General features: G+C 42.2%; 2 protein-coding genes across 5 annotated transcripts in view; both read left to right on the plus strand.

Annotated features, from left to right (window-relative positions):
• NR1H4 (nuclear receptor subfamily 1 group H member 4) overlaps positions 1 to 3,370 on the plus strand; it is a 41,615-nt gene extending 38,245 nt beyond the window's left edge. For all 3 annotated transcript variants that reach the window (XM_009463950.2, XM_087766235.1, XM_087766234.1), the window contains 2 exons: positions 1,370 to 1,483; positions 2,805 to 3,370. In XM_009463950.2, the coding sequence (XP_009462225.1) occupies positions 1,370 to 1,483; positions 2,805 to 3,043 (353 nt within the window). In that variant the 3' untranslated portion in view covers positions 3,044 to 3,370. The remainder of the gene's footprint in view (positions 1 to 1,369; positions 1,484 to 2,804) is intronic.
• A 1,308-nt stretch (positions 3,371 to 4,678) lies between these two features.
• On the plus strand, positions 4,679 to 26,129 carry GAS2L3 (growth arrest specific 2 like 3). Of its 2 annotated transcripts, XM_087765400.1 has the most exons (14): positions 4,699 to 4,730; positions 5,871 to 5,994; positions 6,854 to 7,000; positions 7,493 to 7,529; positions 7,640 to 7,790; positions 8,555 to 8,684; positions 10,007 to 10,054; positions 11,017 to 11,185; positions 11,589 to 11,707; positions 13,499 to 13,640; positions 17,363 to 17,426; positions 19,374 to 19,512; positions 20,793 to 20,900; positions 21,616 to 26,129. In XM_087765400.1, exons 7-14 carry the CDS (start codon positions 10,025 to 10,027, stop codon positions 23,002 to 23,004), a joined length of 2,160 nt encoding a protein of 719 aa, XP_087621526.1. In that variant the 5' UTR covers positions 4,699 to 4,730; positions 5,871 to 5,994; positions 6,854 to 7,000; positions 7,493 to 7,529; positions 7,640 to 7,790; positions 8,555 to 8,684; positions 10,007 to 10,024; the 3' UTR covers positions 23,005 to 26,129. The 2 variants fall into 2 exon arrangements, with proteins under 2 accessions (XP_087621528.1, XP_087621526.1); XM_087765402.1 differs by lacking the exon at positions 5,871 to 5,994 and having other exon boundaries at positions 4,679 to 4,730.
• Positions 26,130 to 26,324: the final 195 nt, after the last annotated feature.

The raw sequence follows: 26,324 nt of genomic DNA on the forward strand, positions 1-26,324 counted from the left end.
AAAATAAACCACACCCTGCAAGACCATACTTTCACTCTGTTGGGACTCATAACTATTCCACTGAAAAAGTTCTCACTGTCACAGCAAAATGTGACTTGTCCATAGTTAAGTCAAGTGACTCCATGTTTCCTTCCTTTGAGTTCCACCTGCTGAGTTTCATTTTGAATTTCCCCTGTTGGAGGCATTCCAAACCTTACCAGCCCTCGACTTGAGCTTCATGTTGTATAGTCACTCAAAATCACATTATTTCATGCGGTTTCCACACTGAGTTATAAAGTCTTCTCCCAGAACAGCTCAAAATTAAGAGTAAAATGGCAAGAAATTCTATGGCCCTCATCTGTGGGAACAGAGAAAGTTTCCATCCTTTCAGCCAAGGAAGACCAAAAGGCTTCTTGCTGCAGAACCACTGGTTCAGCTCTCTACACCTCATCGGTGCCACTGCTTCAGAGTTGCAAGCAACCGTTGTCAACAGTCTAGTGGCTGCTTTAAGTGACTCACACACCAGTTTAAAAAAAAAAAAAAAAATTTGATGTCACAGGACCTACTTCTCTTTTACCCCAAATAGCAGAATGAAGTACATCTGTAACTTACGGCTAACAACATTGTGACCTGATGACAAAGTCAGTAAGAGGAAGCCCAGTCGGCATGCCCCAGTTCGGTAACGCCAAAGGGTTTTGCTGATGGCAAGAGAATCGCATGATCCCATCCTTAAACTGGGCTGGATTTTAATCATTTACGGCTCTCTACTTTATAATACACTAGTTTATGCTTTAAGGTAGTAGTAGTTGCAAGCAAGTTGATCTTGGACTACAGGTAATCCTAGACCTAGCTAAAGTTTTAGGCTACTTAAAAGGAGCAATTAAGACTCTTTGTGGAGACAACTGAAGCAGCTGCCCAAGGCAGTTAGCTGTAGAGTAGAGTTGGGCTAGAATTAAACCATACACCCTGAGAGGTTTCCGTATAACTAATGTAAAGATATGGAACATGGGGACTGTTTTGCAAACTCTGCATACTGGAAACAGAAGACAGTTGTTAGAATATCAGCAGACAGCGAGAAAAACATGTATGATGTGACTTGTCCTGAAGAGCTAGATGGACAAACCTGCAGAGAAAAAGGAATTGCTTGAAAGAAAGACTTTGACACCATGTGAAAAGAAATTGCCCGTGCTTGCCTGTTTCTAGTCTGATCGGGAAAACAAAAATGTGCTTGCACTTTTGTAACTATTCTCTTGCATCAGGCCTGATTTGTGTAGTAAATTTCTCCCACCAAGACAGTCAAGGCTTTAGTATTTCTAAATAATTGTTCTGTGGCAATAAACCAGATTATTTCAATAATTAAAAAATATTATAACTTCTTTTTCTCTCACAGGTATCTCAGATGAATTCATAACTCCCATGTTTAATTTTTATAAAAGCATTGGAGAGCTCAAGATGACACAGGAAGAATATGCGCTGCTCACAGCCATAGTTATCCTGTCTCCAGGTAACTTCTAATCCAGAATTAAATATTAGTAGTTTTGGAAAGAAAGCATGAGGATTGTGACCTGAAACTTGTAAAAACTTACATTCTACATAGAGTAAGTGAGCATATATGCTTATCCAGTATATTCAGCTGTTAAACCAAAAAATAAGCACACAAATACAAACTCCAAATGTCCTGCTACACCTTCTGGTTTTGCATACAAGGAAAAAAAGTGCCTAAATAGCCTGCTTAAAAATTACTGGTGTCTCTTCACTGCTTAGCAGGACAGGCTTCTTCCTTCAGAAAACCCCAGTTGTGGTTACATGCACATCACTTTTTTAGAGGGAAATTGGGAAACCCTATAACTTAGAATACAGAATGGCAGTGAAGGTCTTCAGCCTTTGTTGAACAAACACGAGCTGGCAAGAGCAGAAGGACAGTAGCAAGTTGCCCTCTCGACTATAAAGTGGTGGAAACGGACCTTTCAGAAGTATCAGCATAATAGTGTCTCAGCCCTGATTACAGGCTTTGCTGTAAAACCTAATTCTTTGGCAACACAAAAATAACCAGCTCTGCCTACAACATACGAACAAATTGTATAGTGCCTCAAACAGACTATCATAGCACTGGGAGAAGAGAAGCCTGACACTTCAGGACAAAAGACAGACACTGAGGTACCCAAATTGGGTTTCATGGAAGATGGGAAGGTGAAGCAATTCCATGGCTCTTTGAGTCAGTGTGGCTCAGGAAATTTTTTTACACCAAAAATTCCAGTGACAAAAAACCCCATCCTCCTCTTTTCCTTCTTCTCCAAATACCCAAACACATACTTCCATATGAACAAAATAAAAAAGACAAGTATTTTCTAAGAAAGAAATTTCATCTGAGGATGAAGATGCTTGATTCCTCCCTGGTGACCTGTATGCACACTCTTCGCTACTGGTCAAATTCCCTGGTTGTACTACATGTCCAAGAACTTATGCTGTGCTGCTCAGCTGTTGCAATGCATCGCAGGATGTACTCAGGTGCAGAACGGCATTGGGAGATGATGGTACAACCCCAGAGAAACATTTCTGAGTTAAAACTCTTCAGTTTTTGAAAAGGTTTAAAGTTTTCCCTGGCTAGAAGTGGGAAGCTTAAGTGAAAACCCCGAACCAAAAATACCATGTTAAAGCACTTCTATTCCCTCTCAATTTGAAAAGAAATATTCTTGGTAGGTGTGAACATCAGTGCCCAGTGTAAATATTTGAATATTTTGATATTCATTTATCGGTGTAAATATTTGCATTGTATCAGACCATATATTTGCTAATTACTTCTTTTCTTTTAAAACCATAACCAGATCGACAATACATAAAGGACAGAGAGTCTGTGGAAAGGCTTCAAGAACCCCTGCTGGATATTCTACAAAAAGTCTGCAAACTTCACCACCCAGATAACCCTCAACACTTTGCGTGTCTTCTGGGCCGTCTTACAGAATTACGGACATTTAACCATCATCACGCAGAGATGCTGATGTCATGGAGAGTGAATGATCACAAATTCACACCTCTTCTCTGTGAGATCTGGGATGTGCAGTGATGGATACTTTTTATTTTGTTTTAGGAAAAATATCTTTTTAAAGGACCATATAGCATTTATTTTCATAGAAAAATATCCCACAGTACATTAAATTTTCTTTACTGCATTTTTATAGAAACATGCCATGGATTCATGAAAGCCATTTTGTTCACTACACACCGAATATTGTGTAACTATCAGATTTTCACACGTGAGTATAATTCTCTCTGTATTTACATTGTCTGATCAGAAAAGAGTCTACCAGCTCCTCAGAGGAACCCTGTTAATTCCTGCTGCAATTAAGCTGATCGCAGTTACAGTTCCTCTTGACAAATGGGGAAATGCAGGTTTCCATTCATATTTTTTCATTGCAGTGTTTTTGTGCTTGGCCTCCATTAAAGAATATATTCCAGATATTTATGCTAATAAACCAGCTGAAATGGTTAATGCTATAGTCATTTGCTGTTCAGTTGTGAAACGTGTTCACATAAGATGCACAAGCTCTTATTTCTTCAGAAGACGAAAAATTATGTAATGGAGAAAAGCCATACACACACAAAAAACCCTTCTCATGATATAAACATGTAACTTCATTTGCATTATTATTTCAAAGTAAAAATTATACAGTATCGAGACTTCGTGAAAGTGCATGACAGGTTGTTTTACTTTACAACTCTCGATTGCTGGTGCTTAGCGACTCTGAAAAATACCATCAGCAACATCCCCAAAACCTGAAACAGGTAAGCGTGGCTGAACGCTGTGCGAGGCGGTGCGGGTTCCCCGACGCTAACAGGGGCTGTAGGCAGGGTGGGTGGTTTCCTTATGCCTGGATTTGCTCCGAGGAGCGTGAAACCGGACAGCAGGGACCCCGATGTGCCGACCATGCTGTCCTCCAAACTGCTGGCAGCGTGAGGAAGACGCGGGGTGCAGACACAGCCCTCGGCCCTGCTGCAGAAAGGCCTCTTCGGGTGCAAGGCGGGCAGCCGCTTCCGCTGGCCGCCGCGCAGCTGGCACCCTGCTCCCACCGCCCGTGGCCAAAGCAGCCACCGCTGCCCCAGGGAAGCAGAACTGCTTTCAGACGCAGCTGGTGACAGGAGGAGGGGACGCTGAAGGCCGTGCTTTCGTGACGGCCGAAGCGGCCCGGGGGCGGGAGGGCCATCTGCCGCAGCGCCCGAGCCAGCAGCCCTCTGCCCGTGCCGCCGTAGCGGGTGCGACACGGCGGCCTGACCTGGCCTCCGTGGGGGCCTGACGGGGCGGGGCTCCGGCTGCCAGCGGGGCCGTAACCCTGCGCCCTGCACCGCCTCAAAGGCCGCGTCCCTGGGAGAGGCCGGAGGGGCGGCTCCGTTACGCAGCGCCCTCACCCAAACCGGCGGCGGCTCCGGGGGCGACCCCCGGGCTGTACCCTGGTCAATGGGGTACAGCGGAGAGCCGCGAGAGGCTGCGGGGGTCGGGGGCGGGGGAGAGAGAGACGGCGGCGGGATCCCAGCAGCCGCCCGGAGCCGCCCCGGGGGCTGAGAGCCGGGCGGCGGCGCGGCCTCGGGCCAGGTGCGGCGGGCACGGCCCCGCCCGTCCGGCCCGGCCCCGCCCCGCGGGCGCTGATTGGCCCTTTCGAACGGAGCGGCCGGCGCGGGGCGGGTGGGGGCGCCCTGGTGCGCGGCGCGGGGGGAGCGTGGCGCGGCGCGGCGCGGCGCGGCGGCAGCAGCTGCCGGTGAGTACCGGGGGGCGCGGCCCGGCCCGGCCCGGCGGCACGGGGCCGGGGAGCGGCGGCAGCGGGAGGGGAGGGCGGTGGCGGCAGCAGCGGCAGCGTAGCGGTGCGCGGCTTCCCCCCGTACCGGGGTGTGGCCGGGGGTGGCGGTACCCCGGCCCCGGCCCGCGGGGAAGGGGAGGGGCGCCCGAGCGGCAGCGGGTCCGGCCCGGCGTGGGGACCGGGGCGCTGCTGCGGGGTCCCGCTTGTGGCGGTGCATCGGGCGCGCAGCTCCGGAGCGGTAGCAGTCGGTCAGTTACGCCTATCGGTAGGGGCAGCGCTGGAAAGGTGTTGAGCACCGCACGTCGCGGGGAGCCCCGTGCAGCCGGGACAGACCCCGGTGCGGGGCTAAGCCCGTTACCGGGATCGGCCCGGTCACCCTGCCAGGGGCAGCAGCTCCCATCCGGCCGGGTTAGCCTCACTGGCATCGATGTTGGAAGTGAAGTGCTGTGAAACTGACCCTGGGGAAGGGAGAGGGGAGTTTTTGCATAACACCTTTCAAACCAGTCTCTCCTGTGCCTCACGCAAGCGTTTGAGGATGCGGTGCTGTTTTTGTAGGACATTTGCCCTAATGCTCTTGGCTAAAATACTCATTCAGATTGCTTAGTAAGCCGAAAAAATGTCTGGCTCCTTTCTTTGCCCAAAAGCTGGCTGTATGCCAGGGATGCTGTGTGTCACCTTTGGCATAGTATCAGATCAAGACATGGGAAAAAGTACATGTATACCTTTAGGACCTATAAGGCATAGCTGGCCTATGCATTTGTAATTCTAAATGTACTGGGTGGATCTTTCATAATAAGGCAGGATTTTATATTTAAGTCATAATAAATGACTGCAGCCAGACAGTAGCCTGCTTCTTGGCCAACAAGTGATGCTCACTTCAGTGTTGCTTTGCTGGAAGAGGTGTCAGGTGGCAATGGGAGGAAGAGAAGAGTTTGTGAACGTAAGCAAGCAGCAGGGGTAGCGTGTCTCATGTTAACCAGCCTCTCCCCAAACTGGATGCTCTTGTGGTAAAGGAGCCGTCTGCACGTCTCCTGCGGAGATGCCAGTTGTTGAGATGAAGTGCTCCTCCCTGATTTCAAGTGGGTTTCTCTGCCCTGACAGGTGAATCCAGGGCCTTTGCTGCCCTTTGGAAGGGGAGAGCAGGCTGGCTGCCGTGTGCTGTGCGCGCTGTCACCGAAAGGTGTGGAAAGGCAGTCTTCGTGAAGAGCAGTCGGCGTGCCTTAATGTAAGGAGTTGGTTGTCACCTTAAAGCCCTTCACCTTGGATGGACAGACTAGTCTGGTTCTTTCTCTTTCATGCCTCTAAGGCCTCCCCAGGGAAGCAGAGCTCCTGCTGACTCAGTAATGCAACAAAAAAGGGCTCTGTAATTGCTGGAGTGACGGAGAGAGTAGCGCTCCATAGATGCCTCTTGTTGTCCCTACCTCTTTTCTTCTGCATGTTAGGATATGTTGTTGTGTTTTAACCATGTGTACCAAAAAAAATCTTGGCTGTCCTGTAGTGGGTTTCAACAGATAGTGACTTGACAGCTTCTTTCATTTCAGAGTGTTTAAAAACATGGGTTTCACTAGGTACTGTCAAGACTAATCTACAGTTTCCAGCTGCTCTGGGTTAGTCTGTTGTGACTGCCTTTGGGCGTTGATGGAATAGAAGATGATGTGTGATATATCTTAAATATAGGGTGAAGATGTAGAAGTGTTTCTACCCAAGGTATTTTTAATGAGTCTGTGAACCCAAGGCTTTTTAATGAGTCTGTGAATCCCTTTAGGTTCCACTTAAGCTAGGTCAATGGCTGCTTCATATATGTTTTAGGTATCTGTGGAGTTGTGGATTATTTTGTTTGTTTGTTTCTTTGTAAACTGTGCAGTTGAGTAAAATGGGACTTAGACTCAGTTCATCTTGTGCTACAGAATAGCTTGTATTCAGTGTAGCGCGTCTTGCTGGTTAGGCCCCACTGAATGATCTATAAAACCTAATACAACTGATGCTATGCAGGCTATCTTGTGTAGCATCTAAGAGCATGTGTTTAGCACCCTGAAGTATTTGTGTAAAGTACTTTAGTATTTGCTGACTTTACTGTTTCTCAGATTGCCTGAGGCAAAGTGGTGGGCATCTCTGGAGAGCAGAAGCAGACTACAGCCTTGTGAGACTGTTCTGTGCGGGTCACGTCCGGGGTACATCTGCACTCCCTTTCCTGAGAAACGCCTGTCCCTATGCCGCATGTCAGAAGATAGGTATCTTTTTTTTCTCATCTCTCTTTCCTAATGTTGATCCATAGCTCTAGTCCTTTATTGGAGGTTTGGCAGTCGGCCAGCCAAAGGCAGCTCCTGCCTTCCCCAATATCTAATTTGGGGCTGACTGCCTGTCTCCCAGTAAATCAGTGTCACTGTATTGATCCAGCCATAAAGCGCTACTAGGCAGCCTTTCTCCTCTCCTCCCATCTCGCGGAGCCTGTTGGCAGCAGAAGCGCCAGCAGAAATGAGGTGTTTTCTGGGAGTGGTGCTGGGCGTCAGGGACATCTACATTTGCTAGGCTGGTTGCCCCCCTGGTTGGGAAGCCCTTGCAAGTTTCTCCTGCTTCCCCTGTTTTCAGGGGTGAAGCAGGTAGAGAGCCCTCCTAGGCACCTTGGGAATATCAGCTGGCCTGGAGACAGGAATGGCATGGCCTGAGGCCATGCGTGGGACGCGATACCATACATTCTCATTCTGGGTTCTTTTCGTTCACAGCTGTGAGCTCTGAACACCAAATGCCTGTTGAATGAAGGTGAGTTGAAAAACCTGGCATGCATAGAAATTGATATGGTTCTAGCTGGAGCTGACTGAATTCAATATCAAATACTTGAATCATTCATTATGTACAACTTCTTGATGCAGGGAACCCAACTGGTTTTAGAAGAAGTCAGATTTGGTTATGACTCTACCTGCTACTGCAGTATTTGCCTCACCATGGCACCTTCTGCACCTTTGCAGGCTGGCTACTTGAACGTGGCAGACTTCTGGGTCTTCTCATCCCATGCTTCTCCCTGTAAGTGATAAGGCTACGTTAATCTGTATTCCCTGTGATCTCAGAGCTGGACTGTTTGGGATCTGAAAATGGGTAATTGTTACTATATTAATTTTTCAACTCAAAATTCATGCAGGGTAGTCTGTATCATCAGAGGTTTTTTGTTAAATGCCATTCAGATGCCCTCATAATAAGTGAAACTGTTTGACTTTCTAGATAGCCCTTTGGCATATGGGCTTACAAAATAACTTGTTTCAGAAGAGCAGACCCTTGAAGTTCAAGTGCCACAATTTTCCTCGATCTCCTCTTTTTTTCCTTTCCTTTTTTTTTTTTTTTAGACTAGTTTTTGTTAGGCATGCCACAAAACTGCAGATGCTGAGCATTCTTGTGATAGCTGCTGTGTGAATATTTTGCTTTGTTCGTGTTTTGAGTTCTCCCTGTGAATTAGGCTGCCTTTTGTTTTCCCTTGGCAGTTAGTATGCTAGAGCTCTTGTTAGCCTATATGGAGCTCCTTATTTTAATGAGACCAGCTTCTCTACTGGCTGTTCTCCTGTTGTTTTATTTATTTTTTTAATCAATGAAGCCTCTTACTGCAACTCTTTTGGGACAATAGCTTTCTTATGCTAAAGGAAAATGTATTCCCTTGGACAAAGCTGTGGGAAGCATAACATGCCCATTAGTAATGCTTGGTATATACACTGCCCTTCCCTTGTTCATTCATGGAAGGAAAAATGACATCAAGGAGAGGATGTCTCTTTTTTTTTTTTTTTTTTTTTCTTCCCTAGAAATAAAAGGAGGGGGGAAGATATCACTTGAAGTGTCTCTGATAAAGTTTGAGAAGTGCTAGCAGTCCTGATACAAGGAAGTGGCTTCAGTCTTGAAAACAAACTGGTTGCTTCTTTGCTGGTTGTAGAGGTAAGTTGTTTGAAATGTCTGACATGCGTGGTCCTGTGTAGCATGTGAGGTTCAAGGCAGTGGGAGGGAAGAATGGGGAGGAAATGGCACTGTTCTGCTTTCTGGGTAAGAGGAAGGGGGAGAATTTTTATGAGAATTGGGTCTTCTGTGGTGGGCTATTTTGCCTTTTGGCATAGGAAGGTGAGGTTGTGCAACAGATGGGAGACGAGAGAAGAATACAGTCTATGTATAAAGCTTAAACATCTGGGACAGAAGAGGGGAGTTATTCATTTTTAAAGGAAAACAGATGAGTTAAAATTGTCTGACTATGTCTGCAATCTGGTTTCCAGCCTAATCAGTAAGATGAAGTTTTATTGCAGCTATTAAGTAACAGAGCAAGAAAGTTGTTTTTAACTGGTTTCAAGACACAGGTAGGTACATTTTGAGGTTGTAATGCCCTCCACTACCACTGTGGAGAATTATGCTGAGGAAATTCCTTCTGGTGCGTGTATACGCAGCTAACCTGGTAATACCGCACATCTCTAGACCTTGAGCCTACGTGGAGAGACTTAGTGATCCCCAGCCCAGTGTAGAGTTTGTGCTGGGTTTTCCTGTGATTGAAAGCATTGCTGGAAAATACTGTGTTGGCTTTGGGAGAGAAGAGGTTGACCAGATTGCCTTTAAAACTTTCCCTAAGGATTGTTTTGCCAGGGGATTGTCCTGATAACCATATTGCTGCAGTACTTCGCAGCATTCTGTTGAAAACTTGGGCATGTGCTAGCTGCCTGGAAATCTAAATCAAAATCCCAATAGAAATTAATAAAAACATTGATTTCTCTCATGTATCTATGCAAGAAGAAATCTCATTCTTCAAAATGATTTTCTTGCTTTAAGATTTTCATAATCTTCAAAGTATGTAATGGAAACTCAGGATGCTTATATTGAATGCACACATGTACAAGATACACTTGTGATAGCTGAGAAGGAAGGAGTGAATGCCAACATTGTTAAATCCAAGAACGGTTTGAAGTATTAATATTTCTCTTTGGCAAGGTAAATGCCTTACAGCTCCTTAAAATCATGCAAACTTCTGAGTATTATTTATGTATATGAAGTTAGTTGCTACTTTGTGCCGTAATAACTGCTGCTTTATTTAAGGGCAGAGAACGGAAGTTGACTGAACACTGGATCAAAACCGTAGCTGCTAAGATACTTCCCTCTTTCCCCCCTCTGTTCCTGATTAGACTCGCTCGTATTTTGCCAAAACAGCACCACTGTTTTTTTCTTGGGATTTTCATGAAAGCAGGAGGGACCGTATTAAAAATTCTTTTCTCTTTACCCAGGGGGAGAAGCTAATGTAAATGCAGATGACCATGCAGAATGCGGTTCAGGTAAATGCCTTTTGTAATGTTTGAATTCTGCATAATACTTTTTTTATTCAAAGGTGTACCCTGAAGCAGATGAAATGCTAGAATCCCCAGAGTTATCTCTAGTTAAAAAAAAAGTAATGATTTTCTTGTTTTACAAATGAAGCAGTTTGACAAGATAGATAACCCAGTGTTATATCAGATAGGTGATCCTTTCTCTTCCTAAGTGCTGTTACCTGAGAAGGTTTTGAAGTCAAAGGCTGAGATTGTTTAAAAACTTGCTTGATGATTGAGATGTTTTTAAAAACCCTATGTTCTAGTTAATCACTTAAGTATAAATAAATAAATATATTTTATACACACACTAAACTGAAGGAAAGTAGTTAAGAATACCAGAAGGACTCTTTGTCTTTGGGAATTTTGTACATGAAGTTTCAGTGTTGTGCTTTTCTTGAAATGTAAAGGTACCTCTCAGTTTGAAAATATGCAGTCCTTAAGAAAAATGCTGAAGGCTCATGTTCAAAAAGTGTGTTATGTTCTTGCATGGGAATATGTTTCCTCTTATAACATTGTCATTTTAATGATTTAAATGCAAAATACCTCTGAAATGTTTGATCATAGAAATCAGTAGTCTGTAGTAAATTATATGATAAACTGCAGATTTCATTACTTAAAATGTGCTGAGGAAAAAAAAAAAACCCACAAATTTAATTCATGTTTTCTTTATTTAATATTCAGGAAAGTATGTAATTTTAAATCCAAAGAAGTCAAGAGAATGAATGTAGTAGTACTTTTGATACAGGAGTTACTAATGAGCTGCACCTTTTGTGATTACTGTTGTGTTGGTTTGGTGTATCTGTCTGAAGGGGAATGAACACTTACTCTTTGAATAATAGATCTTTACCATAATTCAGAACTGCAAGTTTTAGTCATCTGACTGCAAATATTAGGGCTCGCTGTCTTCAGCTTACTGAAATCTTCTGCAGGTGTGGTTTGGAGATGACCTTCCCTTAAGTCCCCGAAGTCCTCTGACTCCCAGACATGGGCCAGGTTTGGCAGATGTCTGCCTGTATGACCAATGGATATCTGTGCGGCATGAAGCAACTTTGGTGCCTATGCAAGAAGATCTGTCAATCTGGCTGTCTGGCTTGCTGGGTGAGGTTAAAAATAAATCACTGCCTAATAAATTTCAAAGCACTTTCCAATATTCCAGTCAATGCTGACACTTAATATCTATAGTACTGTTAAGATCTGCTGTATTTGAGCCTGAATGGCTAGGAGAATTGCATTAAAATGCATGCTTTGGTTTCGGATTTTGTTAGCTGCCACCCCTTAGAGCTAGGATGATTAATCATTCTAATTTATATTTCTGAATTTTGTTAGTCTAATTAAAATCTAAATAAGTGGATATTTGATTTTAGTTTACTCATATATTTTCAGTCTTGAACACTGTAGTAAATGATATGATGGATGGAATGCTGTTTGAGTTGCCTCTAAGTTCATATGAAACTTCTTTATCTTCTGTGGAGTAAGTCTAATGTTGACCTTCTTTTTTTAGGAATAGAAGTCAAAGCAGAACAACTGCTAGAAGAACTTGATAATGGGGTACTACTCTGCCAGTTGGTTGGTGTTCTTCAAAACACAATTGAAAAATGTTGTAGCTCAAACAATTTAAGGGTGAGTCATACTGTGATTTTTAATACATATATAAAGTCTTTAATTGTAAGTAGTAGTAAAAGGAAAGCAGGTGAGTGAGGCTTCCCAAAGTGGCATTCTGTATGCTGTGTATCCAGAGATTGATTAACAAAAGTGTGGCGTTATACATGGAGAAACTGTCCTTATGCAATAAGTAACTTAGTCACTTTGTTAATCAAATCCTAACGTCCTTACTAGTTTTTTAGTTTGATTTTAGTAAAAGTCTTGCCAGAGGAAGATCTGGTCCAAACCTGGAGTTTGTTCCCCTGATAACATCAGTGTGGTTTGGTAATAAGATATCCGTTGGCACTTGGTGGAATGTTTTATGCCAGAAACTGGTGGCTAAACTCTGGTATATGGGTTAGCCATGAAAATATCCACATTGAGATGTACCTGGAGATGGGCTTCAGTGTTTTTGTTAGGAGTCAAGGCTGAGCTGAAACGTGAATCTCAAGCAACTTGCAGTCTGTGTTTGTGCAATGAAAAATAGGGTTGTGTTTCTTTGGCGTATAAAACCATGTAACGCTGGTGCAGGTAGCATATGTTCAGTGTACAGGTACCCAGTATAGCTACAGCAATGCTTGGATTTGTCAAATAGTAGATCACCAACTAATGTGCCCTGATTGGTAGTGTTTACCTCAGGGGCAGGAGGAACTGCTCCACCATATCCAAACCATTTTTTTTGTGTTTACATTTTACTGTTTTATGTAGTAAAACAGTACTTTTAAATAATGAATATTTACCAGTAAGTAATATAATTACTAATATTAGAATTATTATTAACTGGGGGGGGATGACAAGACAGGAGTCTTAGGATGGTAAATGGTATTTATACAAGAGCCATATGAATGCTGCAAATCCTTAGGGTTTTTTTAAGAAGGACAAGATGCCCAACTTGTGTACCTTTGAACTGTTTCTTTAGTTTTGAAGATACCATTTAAAAACAAATAAGAACTTAATTGTTTTAAAGGAAATTGCCCTTTGCTCCCTTCTGATTCCCTCCGCTTTCTAGAACAGGCTCTAAAATGTTGAATCTGAAGTTTAGTTGATTTGGGGTTCTCTCTGCTCATTCTGCTGCTATGAATAGAGCTTGGGAAGGGGGAATAATTATCTAAACCTGTGAAACCACCAGTAAGACTCTTACCCCAGGATGTGGGGATATGGGGAACCAAGTGTATGGGCAGTTCTGGGAGAGGTTGCAGAGCTAAGGATTGTTCACTCAGTGACTGTTCACAAAGACAAGGTGTAATGCCTTCTACATTAGCATAGGGTTGTTTTTTTTTTAATAGAATCATAGAGTCATTAAGGTTGGAAAAGACCCTTAAGATCATCTCCCTGGTCCTGCTGGCCACACTATTCTTGATACAGGCCAGGATGCTGTTGGCCCTCTTGGCCACCTGAGTATACTGCTGGCTCATGTTCAGGTGGCTGTCAACCAACACCCCCAGGTCCTTTTCCGCCAGGCAGCTCTCCAGCCACTCCTTCCCTAGCCTGTAGCGTTGCATGGAGTTGTTGTGACCAAAGTGCAGGACCTGGCACTTAGTCTTGTTGAATCTCATACAGTTGGTTCCAGCCCAATGATCCAGCCTGTCCAGGTCCCTCTGTAGGGCCTTCCTACCCTCCAGCAATACATGGTGGCTTGAACATGAAATAGTTACTAACCACTGTTTCTGTACTCTGAATTTAGAGTTTGTTTTCCTTTGCAAATATGCTTTAAAATCTGTTGGCAATGTTGATGTGCACAATGTACTTTTTGTTTTCTTCCCTTGCCAGAATTTTCCCATGAGAAAAGTTCCATGTAAGAAGGATGCTCCATCAGGATCTTTTTTTGCCAGAGATAATACAGCCAACTTTCTTAACTGGTGTAGGGCCATTGGAGTTGATGAGACTTATCTCTTTGAATCTGAAGGTTTAGGTAAATCTATCTTTTTGTAAGACTTGCTTTGATCTGTATGTGAATAACTACCTGGTCAGGGAGATCTCTTGTGTATAGTCTTGTGAAGCCTTTGTCACAACTGTACCTGTCTTGTGCAAGCTATTAATGTTTTTATTTATTTTAAGGCAGTGTTGACGTAAAAGCCTTGAAAAATCAGTTCAGTGACTGCTCTAACTTGCATGATGCTTTTCCAGCCTTCTAAAAGTTGCTGTGTGGGAGGGAGGAGTGACAGCTGTGCAGCAAACTCACATGTTTTCCTTCAGTAAAAAGGCCCACTGAGAAACAGAGGAGAAAAGCATGGTTTTGCTTTCCCTGTGCGGGAAGACCACAGGGCCATGGAGTCAACTCACAATAAGATCCTTTATTTGGTATTAGAGCTCATTCTTGTTGCAGAAAGTCCTCAGAATAATGCATTCACGACTGCTAAATTTGGTAACTGTATCAGGGCGTTGTGCCTGAAGTGACAACAATCTGTTGGTAATTAACATTTACTTCAGGACCTGCTTGACATGACTCTAAACCATTTTTATTTTCCCATTTAATAAGATAGTTATAAAAATAAATATTGCCAACTGTGTGTATGCCTGCTCCAGTGCACAGTATGTCCCTTATAACAGCTTCTAGACTGATACTTCCAGATGGAATAAAATTTTTTTGACTGTTAATTAAGAGGAACTGAGCTTTCATTGCATGGTAAATAATGAAATGCTCTTCTACCAGCTATTATGTCAGTAAAAATTAATTAATACAAACCTTCCTGTCGCAAGCCAAATACTGGGGTTTTTTTGTGTTGTTTTTGTTTGTTTGTTTTTTTTTTTTAAAAAAAAAGGCAAAATATCTGCCCGTTGAGCAGAATAGCAAAAAATTGCAAAGTACCTTTATTTTCAGTAATCATCAGATGGATTTGTCACGATATTTACTAGATTTTCTTACAGTCTTTGTGCCATTTAATGCTATTTAAGTGGGAGGCACTGTTTTCATTAACTGCTTTTCTTTTAAGCTCTCCTCCCTGCTGGTTGGACTGCCCATGCCTTCTCTACTGGATAAGTCATCTTTTAAAATAGTTGAGAAAATATCCTCATTTGCATCTCTCTCATTCTGATTTAACTAGGGAGTGTATCTTTTTCAGTGCCATGAACTACAGATGAGTAGGAGAACTGAGCTATAAGAAAATCAGTTTTAATGTTTTTTTCAGTTCAACTTGTATGAACTGCATTGCTTAAACATCTTAGTTCCTGTAAGTGGATGGGTAATTAGAACCTGTTTAGCCTCCCTGAGATAAGCAGACAGGATTTCCTAACGCTGTGGCTTTCCCTCATAGCCAAAAAGTGTTTTGAAGTCTGATTGTAACTCTTGACACAAGCTTGCTTTGTGGCATAAATATCTTCTGTGAGCCTTTTTGGCAGTTGAAATGACCAGACTTGCAGCCTCCTTGATGAAACATTCTTTCCACTGATGTTCTCCATCAAACTTTCAAGCCATTCTTTATGAGTGAAATACGGGAAAGACAATTTGACAATTGTCCTTTTCCCATTAGATACGTATAGCAACACCTCCTGAAAAGTGTGGATGGCTGAGAAGGAAATAAATTAAGTGTCTCCTGAGACAGCAGAAAGGGAGAGTAGCCATCATGGGATGCCCTTTGACATCAAGCCAAATGTCTGGATCTCTGCTAGGGATTTTTCTTTTCTGTGTTCAGGCAAATTATGTATCCTGTTACAGCTGACAAAAACACTTATAAAAACAAAAAAAAAGATGAAATGACCTCTAGTACCTTTTAGATTGTGGCTGTACCAACATTCTTTTCTAGATTTACCCTTCATAATCAGATCTTTTAAAAAGTAGACTTACAAACTGGAGTAGATGAGGTAAACAAGAACATCTGACTTCATACTCGGCTTATACTTTAGGAAACACTTCAGTCTCATTTAAAGCAAAGTCATTTTAAATATCAAATTGAACATCAGAAAGATGTTAGATTTCATCTGTAAATATAGAGCTGGCTCATTAGGCTTCTCTTCAGAGTGAATTTCCAATTTCTACTGAATATTGTTACTGCACAGTATGAAGAAAGTCAGACTTGTTTATATAAATGTTACACCATAAGAAAATTGTATCTTCGGCTTTTCATGTTTCTTATACCTGGTGGTGGTGGGGGAAAGAATGGTGCCGTGTGTGGGTGGAGGGAAGTTGAATGACCTTTCTCCCAGCCTTTGGTTTCTGAGTTATTAGGCAGTATACCTAGTTGGCTAAGAAAGCACAGGGATGGTTTGTTTTCTAGAGCATTCATACAACTATGTTCTTAGAACATGTTGAGAGCATCTGAATTTTGAGGCTTAAATGGGGGCAGAGGAGGAAGTAGTTACTTGTGTGTGAAATTTTTAAACTATTTTCCTTCTCTGTTCATGGCCCTTGTTTCTTTTTCCTTGCACACCTAAAGATGGAAGTTGCAAGAAAACAAAACAGGCATTGCTTTCCTTCTGCCTCTTCTGTTCTCCAGTGCAGCAGTAAAAATAAGTGAATGTTTTCATTTCAAAGTTGTCAGGAAAACTCAGAAGAACTGCCATGGTTACCTACACACCGTTTGGCTATCAGTCCACTCTTCCATCTCATTCTTCAGCTCTCCTGATCATGATTAAGTGTGTCTACACAGTCAAGTGCATGCAGCTGTTAGAGCTGCTCTGAACTGAGGGGTGCAAAGCCGCCTCTGTGTTGGGCACTAGCTGGGTTAATGTGGGCACAGCCCTTGAGAAGCAAAGCCTAGTGCAAAACTCTGTGCTACTACCTGAAATAGTGTTGCATCTTTTCTGTGATCATAGCCAGTATCTGATGTCTGCATCTGAGTGTTTGCCTCTTAAACCAACGTCATTCTTACTTCCTTCTTACGGTCAGGGGTTTTGACCCTCTTTCTCAGATAGATCCTCACAAAGGTACCAAATTCTGAAGAAAACCTTTGGGTGGATGGGGCAGGAGGTGGGGGCTGATGGGGAGGGGTGAAATGAGGGTATAGCATGGGGTAGGGGAGCTACCACTGGTAAAGTGGTATCTTCTAGTGCAGCTGGGTGAATCTGCCATATGGATGGACTCTGCTGGCACCCAGAACTTTTAAAGTGATAAGAAAAAGGATCTGTTGCTTACTGAAACGGTAACAATCACCTGGATTATTCTTTCACAGCCAAGGGTTTAAACCACTTAAGCTGACTGGCTGCATAGCCATCCACTTGTCAGCTAGATCCCTTGCAGTGTATTCTCCTGCGGTTGTTCACCCATAGAGTGTGTGTCCCTATCTGTGTCTGTATGCACAAGCATGAACAGATGGAGTATGTTTTCCTATTTGCAGTTGTTGAATGCTTTTCATCTTTAAGACCACTATAATATATATGGGGATAGGGAAGGGTCTGTCTTTCTAGTTCACATCAAGAAAGGACAGCATAAAATCAAATAAAGTGTGTATTTCTCGTAGGAGGTGGAGAAGAGTTTGATTTCAGGAGTGTCAGCATGGATTTAAACACTTTATGGAACAGAAAATCAGAGTTGGAAAGCATATAGTGCTTTATCCATGATAACGTAGCTTGCCTCTGGGTAGAATTGATGGCAAAGTTAGTCATCTATTCCTTATCTTCCCTTCTCTGTACCTAATTGCACGGGCCTCCTCACAGTACATATGAGCTGTAACTCCCTTTTATTCTCTTCCCTTTTAGTTTTGCACAAGGATCCAAGACAAGTGTATCTTTGCTTGTTGGAAATTGGACGCATTGTATCCAGGTATGTGATCCATACATGCTCCTAACAAGAAACTGAAGAACGTTCTGTGAAGTAAAAGCTAAGACAAAGTTAAGACAATCTGCTGTCATTAAGTGCAATGCAGTAGATGTTAATTCCGTGCAGAAAGTAATGAGTAGCTTTTCTAGGACCACCGTACAATATGAGTATTTTTTCAAATATTTATCAGACTCTTGTCATGGAGAAGTGCTGATCCACACTGTTTTTTATAGCTGTATGTTTAAATGCTACATTCAGCTTATAGATATGTGTACATCTTAGAACAACTCTCTGAACATTAAATACAATTTTAAGGTCTTTATTTTTTTAAAGCTTTTTGGCAGGTATCTCTTTATCATTCTCTAAATTTAGACTTCTAATTTATTTCTAGTGCAGAGCTGGAAGCTTTAAGATAGTTTATCTAAATTGGATGTGATGTAAATTGTATTGTATTAAAACTACTTTGCTAGTTTTTCAGGATTCTGCATTTGTTCAGGGGTGAAGTTCCAAAACACTGGAGGTGCCCACTGTGCTAGGTACTTGTCCATACTATCCCACATACCCTGCCACTCATGACTATCCAGCCTTGGGGCAGATCTCTGGATGATATTCTTAAACTGCTTATTAACCCTAGACAAAACCGAAATGATATACCCAAGAAATACCAATAGATGTATCTTAACTACCCAAGGATGTTCAAGATACTGAAAAGTTGTTGTAATGAAGGAGGAAACATCATAGAAGAAGGCAGCAAAGGTGCCATTCTCCATAAAAAAACCTCTCAGAGGAAGAGGTATAGTCGCTACTTGTCTCCATGAGGTGGTACCTGAAGTACAGTAATGGCTTCAGTACAAAACCCAAATACAAGATAATGCTCAAGGCCAGTGTTTTAATAACAAATCTCCCAGGCAAAACATCGCTAATGACTGCAGAGCAAAGCAAACCGCAAAAACCAACAACAATCTTTAACATGTACAGCAAAAACAAGAGCGTGATGCAGATCAGGTAGACTAATATCAAGAACAGATGAATCAATATTATGACTAGCAATTGTTAACAGATAAAAATTCCTTAATACACTCTGGTTAAGCTGTTATTATCTCAAACCCTTTGAGCCCCATGTTGGGCACCAAAAAGGACTGTCATGGTTTAACCCCAGCCAGCAACTAAGCACCACACTGCTGCTCTCTCACTCCCCCCACCCCAGTGGGATGGGGGAGAGAATTGGAAGGGTAAAAGTGAGAAAATTCGTGGGTTGAGATAAGAATAGTTTAATAATTGAAATAAAATAAAATAGAATAGTAGTAATAGTAGTAGTAATAATAATAATGATAATACAATAATACAATGATAATATACAAAGCAAGTGATACACAATACAATTGCTCACCACCCACCAAGCAATACCCAGCCCATCCCCAAGCAGCGATCGCTGCTCCCCGGCCAACTCCCCCAGTTTATATACTGAGCATGATGTCATGTGGTATGGAATAGCCCTTTGGCCAGTCTGAATCAGCTGTCCTGGCTGTGCCCCCTCCCAGCTTCTTGCTGACAGGGCAGGGGAAGCTGAAAAGTCTTTGACCAGTGTAAGCACTACTTAGCAACAACTAAAACATCAGTGTGTTATCAACATTATTCTCATACTAAATCCAAGACACCACACTATACCAGCTTCTAGGAAGAAAATTAACTCTATCCCAGTTGAAACCAGGACAGTAGTTTTGACAGTATTTTTTACTGCCTTCTCTGGTAGCTCCAAGACCACCTTTGGGAGGACTTGTATCAGAAACGCAAGAGTTGCTCCTTCTCTTTGCATTATCAAAGCAGTTATTCCTCTGACTGATGTGCTGTTCCCTATCAGTCAAGCTACTCAGAATTTTGCATGTTTGTTATCAGCTTCTTTTTGTTTGCTTTAGCAATTAAACTCTCTACTTTTGTATTTGTGTTGAGGTATGGAGTTGAACCTCCTGTACTAGTAAAACTAGAGAAGGAAATTGAGCTAGAAGAAACACTGCTGATGACCTCTGGACCACCATCACCTATTAGCACAGCAAAGTCATGTTGTCACCATGGGGAGCTACATGAGGCAGTAAGTACTGCTTATTTATTGTGATATGGGCTTTAATAAAACTCTTAGTTTAGTACTTGTATGATCTGGCTCAGTAAACATAGGCTGTTTTTCATCTAATATCTGTGAGCCTCCTTAAATAGAAAACAGAAGGGTATGCACCTTTTTTGAACAACTTTTTTTTTTTTTTTTTTTTTTTTTGAAAATGTAAGCAAAATGCTGTCATATATATTTTGGAGTTAATGCATCAGTGCATATAACTTGCCTTGATTTCTCCCTCCCCCTGTCATTGCTGCTTTGAGTATAAGAAATACTCTCATTCAGTTTTTCTGGTTTGTCAATATTCTACGAGTGTAACGTATGCTTCACTTCAATTTGATATTTTCATAGAACTTCATCAAATGTTAAAGTAGGCTTTGAAACTCTTTTGAAAAAGACTTTAAATAAAACCTCTGTAGCTGTACCAATTGGAAATGAATGTGTATGCAGAAAAGGAAATGATTTGTGCATCTTGTTCGTCATTCCTTTTGGGCCAATTCACAACTTTCCTGTTTTGCTTAAAAATGCATGTTGAGACTTTAAAATTCATTTATTTTAAAGGTCCTCTGTGTTGTAATGTAAAACTTCTGCTTCTTTGGAATGTCAGCCACCAGATCCTTGCTCTCTTTGGAAAGTCTCATAATTTTTCCTGCTGGCAATAGTCTTGACCTTCCAATTTGTTGTGTTTCTAAGTGGCTGTAGGAGTCACGTTTTCTCTAACCCTGGACTTACTTGGGGACTACCTTTCTGCTTTTTTCAGTGGTTTCCTTCTTGGGTGTCACATAGAAGATTAACTTATAAAAGCCGTATAAAAAGTTAAGGAGAATGCAGAAGTAGCCCTGGGTCAGGTGCAGCAATGGATTCGCTCACAGGAGAGACCCAGGCACTTGTTTCAATTTCTAGAGACCATAACAGTGTGTTTACAAGGTCGTGGTTGGAATTTGATGCTACTATGCATAGTGTTATGGACAGATCTTAAAAAGGAAAGTAAAAATAACTTAAAATTGAAGAAATCATGAAAATTGGATTGGAACAACTTGAAATATTTGTCTGTACATACAGTTTGTTCTTTGTTTTAATCTTTTATTCTACATTTGGAAGCTCTATGTAGCTGAAATTTTCTTGTGAGGGAATAGAATTCTAGTGTTTTCTTAGATTATGAGATGAAGATATCAGTATCTTCTCTTGTATTAAATATCTCAATAAACTGTTAAATACGTTTCTGTCAAATACTAACGAATGCTTTCAATTTTAATAACTAGGTTAAACATATAGCAGAAGATCCTCCCTGCAGTTGTTCCCATCGATTTTCAATTGAATACTTATCGGAGGGACGTTATAGACTGGGAGATAAAATACTCTTCATACGAGTAAGTAGTTCCTCAGAATTCCAATTTATATTCATAATGGAGAGACAAATGCTTTTAAGTGGAATACCTCATTTTTATGGTATTGATTTAGAGTTACAGAATGATTTAGGTTGGGACACCACGTCATCCAATCTCCTATTCAAAGTAGGTGTAGCTAGTTAGATCTTAAAACTATTGATTTTACAACCATGCTAAACTAAGCAAGTTAATGTTTTCTGTGGTGTTTCTAAAATTTCAGTAGCAACTTGCGATATGACTAAGCGTAATGCAATAGAATATACTGAGAACGTTGCTTGTTCAAAATCTGGATGCTTGGGGTTTATAATTTGTAGGATAGTTGAGCGCTGTGTTCAGCAGGCATAAGAGTTTCTGGGATTAAAATGTTATGAGAACATCCATAATTTGAACAAAACCTGTATCCAAAACTCTGTATACTAATTAAAGATGCTGACAGAACGGTTAAAATGTCTTCTGTATATACGCTTTCATTACTTCCTGACATAATGACTGTCTCTACAGGAGAAACTATCTAATAAAAGAATTGGGAAGTATAAGCCTTATTTATAACATAATTTCTCTTTTTTAAAATGTTTCTCTGTAAGAAAGGAGGTCCTATTTTTAGTCAATTTTAATATAAGATGGAGACATAGTTCTGCATAAAACAAGATAGAAGTTTCTCTTGTTCTTCTCCCACCCCCTCTTTCCCCATTCTCAGATGCTACATGGCAAGCATGTGATGGTACGTGTTGGTGGAGGCTGGGACACTCTTCAAGGTTTTCTGCTTAAATATGATCCGTGCCGAGTTCTTCAGTTTGCAACTCTGGAACAAAAAATCCTGGCGTTTCAGAAAGGGGTCACCAGTGACAGTGTCCCCAACTCATCAGCTAGAATTCAGGAGCCTCCTGTCATGAATCCAATGTCAGCTGTCAATATGTTTCAAAAGCAGCCATCAAAACCCCCTACTCCTGTTTCAGCTCTTGGGGCCAGTGCCAAGAAGGCTTTATCTAAACATCCTCAGTCCCCTGCCCTGGCATCACCAAAAGTGTCAGTGCCCCCATCCTCCACAGCCAAGTCATTGACAGTCAGGTCCAAATTACTAGGGTCTTCAGTGACAGGTGTGCAGCCTCCTTTCAAACCATTAGCTGGCACCTCAAAGAAACTGGAGTCTCCTGCACACAACTCACCAGCTTCTGCTCCTTTGCAGCCCATAAGCAAAAGCTCTTCGTCTGCAGGAACGAGAACGGCTCTTGTTCACTCTGAAACACTGCGCAAACGTATTCGGTCCCCTGATGCTCCCAAGGTGAAATTTGCCCTGGCTCAGAGCTCCCCGGCACCAGCACTGCATCCTGCCCTCTCATCTTCTAAAAAACAGCCGTCTCACTTGCCGGGGACAGCTGAAACCATGGCTTCAAAACAGAAGCGTGTCGCTGCTAAATGCAAACCTGTATCTGTCACTAAAACCAAAGTGAATTCAGTTGCTCCGAGGGCTGCCCGGCCGCCTGTTACAAATCTGCGTGCTGTTGCCAAGTTTGCACATTCTCAGCAGCTCCTTACAAAACCTCCTTCTGAAAATACTCTTCAGACCTCAGGAACTGGGTCTCAGCATCCTCCAAAAGCTCCACAAACAGCTTCTGACCTGGCAAGGAACCTGAAAACTGCTTCAGTCCTAAAACACTCAGCTTCTGCACCTTCCCTTGCTGTTAGCAAAGCATCAAAGTCACCACCTACTCTGGTACCTACAAGCAAAAACATATCATCGGCTGTCAATAAGCAGACAAATGTCAGTAAATCCCCTCAGGTTGGACCCACTTCATCCAAACCTCCTGAACGCACTCCCTTATCTGCCGTACGGCTTCCTCAAACTTCAGCCAAAACGGCAGTGACCAAAAAGCCAGTGCAGCCTTCCACAAAAGGTCAGCCTTCAACCAAAAACTTGCAAGCAAATGAAAGCTTGGCCCCAGCAGCCAAGAAGCCTCTCCCTAAGGGAAAATCAGCAACGGTGTGTAATAAAGGAACGCCTGATGTATCAAAAGGTCCTCTTACGAAGAGCAGGCAAGATGATCACTATTTTGTTATGACAGGGAGTAAAAAACCCAGAAAGTAAACTTATTTGTTACTTTCTGTGGAAGTCTTAATTTCATTCAAATGGGCCGCTAGTATCTGCTACACTGAGGACAAGGAAAAAAGTTAAATAACACTACATTTACCATGAAATATTAGGTATAACCTACATTTTTCTGCATAACTTACAGTAAGAACTGTATTTGTTTTGCAGTTTAGAAACTTCTGCTTGGATATATTTAGAAGTGAGCTTGCTTGCTGTGTAGCACCGTGGAATAGAGAATATCCCTGTTTGCTGCTGACCTGACCTGCCGTGGCGAAGGCGGGAGAGAGGAAAGGGGAGCTAGGGCTGCTGCTTTTGCTGCTGCTTGTTTCCAAGGGAGCGAAGGCTGCCCAAGAAACGTCCACCCAGAGCAGAGCCTGAGTGATTCTGGTGGTTCTGGCACATCACAGCCCGTGGCAAGCAATAGAGCTGTGCACAAACTGTAAAAGTTCTAATACCTCAAACAAAGCTATAGGTGGTTTTTTTTTTTTTTAGTTCACTAGTGTCCCAGAACCCAAATTTGGGTCACCTGCATGTATTAGAAAGAGAAAAGAAATCTCTAGTCATGTTTAGATTTGACAGCTGCTGTTATCAGTGTTCACTGTGCCCCCCCATATGCCTTAAAGTGGCTTCAGCTCACTTGGACATGGAGTCTTCTCGGTTTGTGTTAGGTTGGACATGGAAAATTATGGCCTTGATCACTCTCTCTTGTTGTGCCTTAGCCTCTCAAATTCATGACAGATCTATTTAGTGAGCAATGCTACTTTTAAAACCCTGGGCAGATAACCTTGCTTAGTTCATGTTCAAATCTGACTATAAGTGAGCTCAGTCTTTCCTAGAAAGCTCTTGCTGCATGGAGAGAAGCGTCTGAGTTGCTGGGAGGGCACTTTCCCCTGAGATGGAGACCCAAAGCAGCTGCTGCCCTAGCGATGCAGAGCTGCAAGTACTGACCTGCACTGGCAGAGCCTTACTGCTCTGCAGGAGTGGCCTTTACATGTAAAACTGAATCACTAAATACTTCTCAGTGCTACAGGTTATTTTTTGTTGGCAGTCTTAGTCTGCAGTGGCCTTTTTTGTTTTTATTGGCAGAGACCTTCTTACTGGCTCTCCTGTATTACTTTCTGGAGGTGAGGAGTATTTTTCCAAAGAGATAATGAGAGACTACATTTGCCTTTAAACATCTGAAAGTGCCAGAAAGCTATGCACTGTTTACACTCTCAACTCCTGAAGGTTTTCAGTGGGTTAAAAATCTGTGGTGCTCAACACCTTTACCCTTAACAGAAGTGAGTTTCATGGTAGATGAATAAAAACTACTTCCTTTGGGGGTGGCCTTGTTTGAGATATTTTTGGTCTAATGAACAGTCATTCCTACAAACACCGAGGAGCTCTCAGGATCTGTGAAGAGACACTGCTGACTTCCACAGACCATCACTTCTGCTCTCCACACCCAGGATATTTACTTATGGGCAGGAGAAGAGATGCATGGGAACTGCAGCTTCTGATGTTGTATATTTAACTTTTTTTTTTTTTCCCCTGGAACTAAAGGAAGCAAGCATCATAAACTAATAATGAGTTCTCATGTGCAGCAACAAAGTCATTGAGCTGCCTTTCTGAGCACCTTGTTAGCTTTTTTTATTTATGATTCTATTTATGCATATCTACTGTACAATACTGCTTACAACCTGCTGGGAGTAAACAGTAAATAACAATATCCAAACTATAGGAGGAAAGCAGATCAATTTTAATAACGTGGACACAAGTCCCACAAGCTCACATACAAAGCTGTGTTTGGGGAAGGCCTTACCGCTTACTTGTTTTACAAATACACTGGTCAAAGCCACTGCTGCAAATGTTAAGAATAGTATTGACTGTAGTGGACTGCTTTCAGGTTTGATAAATTTGGCACACTGTTTCATATGCTGAAAGCATTTTGCAGTAGATGACTTGCTTTTGATTTTGGGCTTCCAGATAGTGAGCTATAATATATCTCATGCAGATTAATAGCTGAATTCTTGGGTTTTCTTTCTGTACTGGGTCTAGCTGGAGATGGAGTTAACTTTCTTCACAGCATCCCATATGGTGCTGTTTCAGATTTGTGACTAAAACAGTGTTGATAACACACCAGTGTTTTGGCTGTTGCTGAGCAGTGCTTGCACAGGGTCAAGGCTTTTTTTTTCCTGCTCTGCCCCCACAGCAAGTAGGCTGGGGGTAGGCAAGAGTTTGGGAGGGACACGTGGCTGGGACATCTGACCTGAACTGGCCAAGGGGCTATTCCATATGAGATAACGTCATGTTCAGCAATAAAAACGGGGTAGAGGAAGAAGGTGTGTGGAGGGGGTTGGCTTCCAAGCTGGCTGTTGTTTGCAGACTGGCTGGGCATTGGTCTGCCTATGGGAGGTAATGAGTGATTGCCTTTGCATTGGTTGGTGGTTTGGGTTTTTCCTCTTCACTTATTAAACTGCCTTTATCTCCACCTGTGAGTTTTCTTGCTTTTGCTCTTCTCTTCCCTGTCCATCTGGGGATGGAGGGGAGAGAGAGCGAGCAGCTGTGTGGGTGCTTGGCTGCTGGCTGGGGTCAACCCACAACACCTTTTGAACCTTCTACAAGTTTTAGTAGTAATTTAAACACTGAGACTCTTGGATCTCAGTATAAAGCTACCTTTTTTGAACTATAACTTCAGAGAAAATGAGGTGGATGGCTTCATCTTTGTGATCCGTTATCTCATGTAATAGACTGAATTCTATGGTTCAAAACGAAATAAAAAGTGTAAGTTGGGAAACTAGCACTGGAAAAGGCAAAAGATTTCCTTTTACAGTTGAAACCTTAATCAGCTAATCTAAAGATGGTTCACCTGTTACACGTGGGTAGGTTTGGTTTGATTACAGAAAATAGTACATTTGAGCATGCTCCAACTTCTGTGAATATTGCCTCAACTTTATAGTCATATTCCAACTACAGGTCTCACGTAACATGAGGTGAGCCAAGAATTAAAATGTAACAAAGTACCTCCTAATGGAAACACGTACTCTTTTTTGCTATGTTTACATTGCCAAATAGCAAGTCTAATCTTCAGCTTGTATTACTTTCTGTGAGAGAAAGATAACTTGGAGCAAGAATCTGACTGAATTCTCCATGTGTTATCGATGTCATTCTGTATGAGTACTTATTTTAAATAAACATATACTGCACCTTTTTTACATGCACACATTTTTTTTTTACTACTCTCATCTTTTTGCAGGGAGGGAATGTATTCCAGAAGGCTTATGTTTTCGCTCTACCCCACATAAATAGTAGCTTCCATCTCAGGCTATTATAAAGAC

The sequence above is a fragment of the Nipponia nippon genome, unplaced genomic scaffold (genome assembly GCF_047370975.1).
Source record: "Nipponia nippon isolate SJK-2023a ecotype South Korea unplaced genomic scaffold, ASM4737097v1 scaffold_3, whole genome shotgun sequence".
NCBI classification, from domain to species: Eukaryota; Metazoa; Chordata; class Aves; order Pelecaniformes; family Threskiornithidae; genus Nipponia; species Nipponia nippon.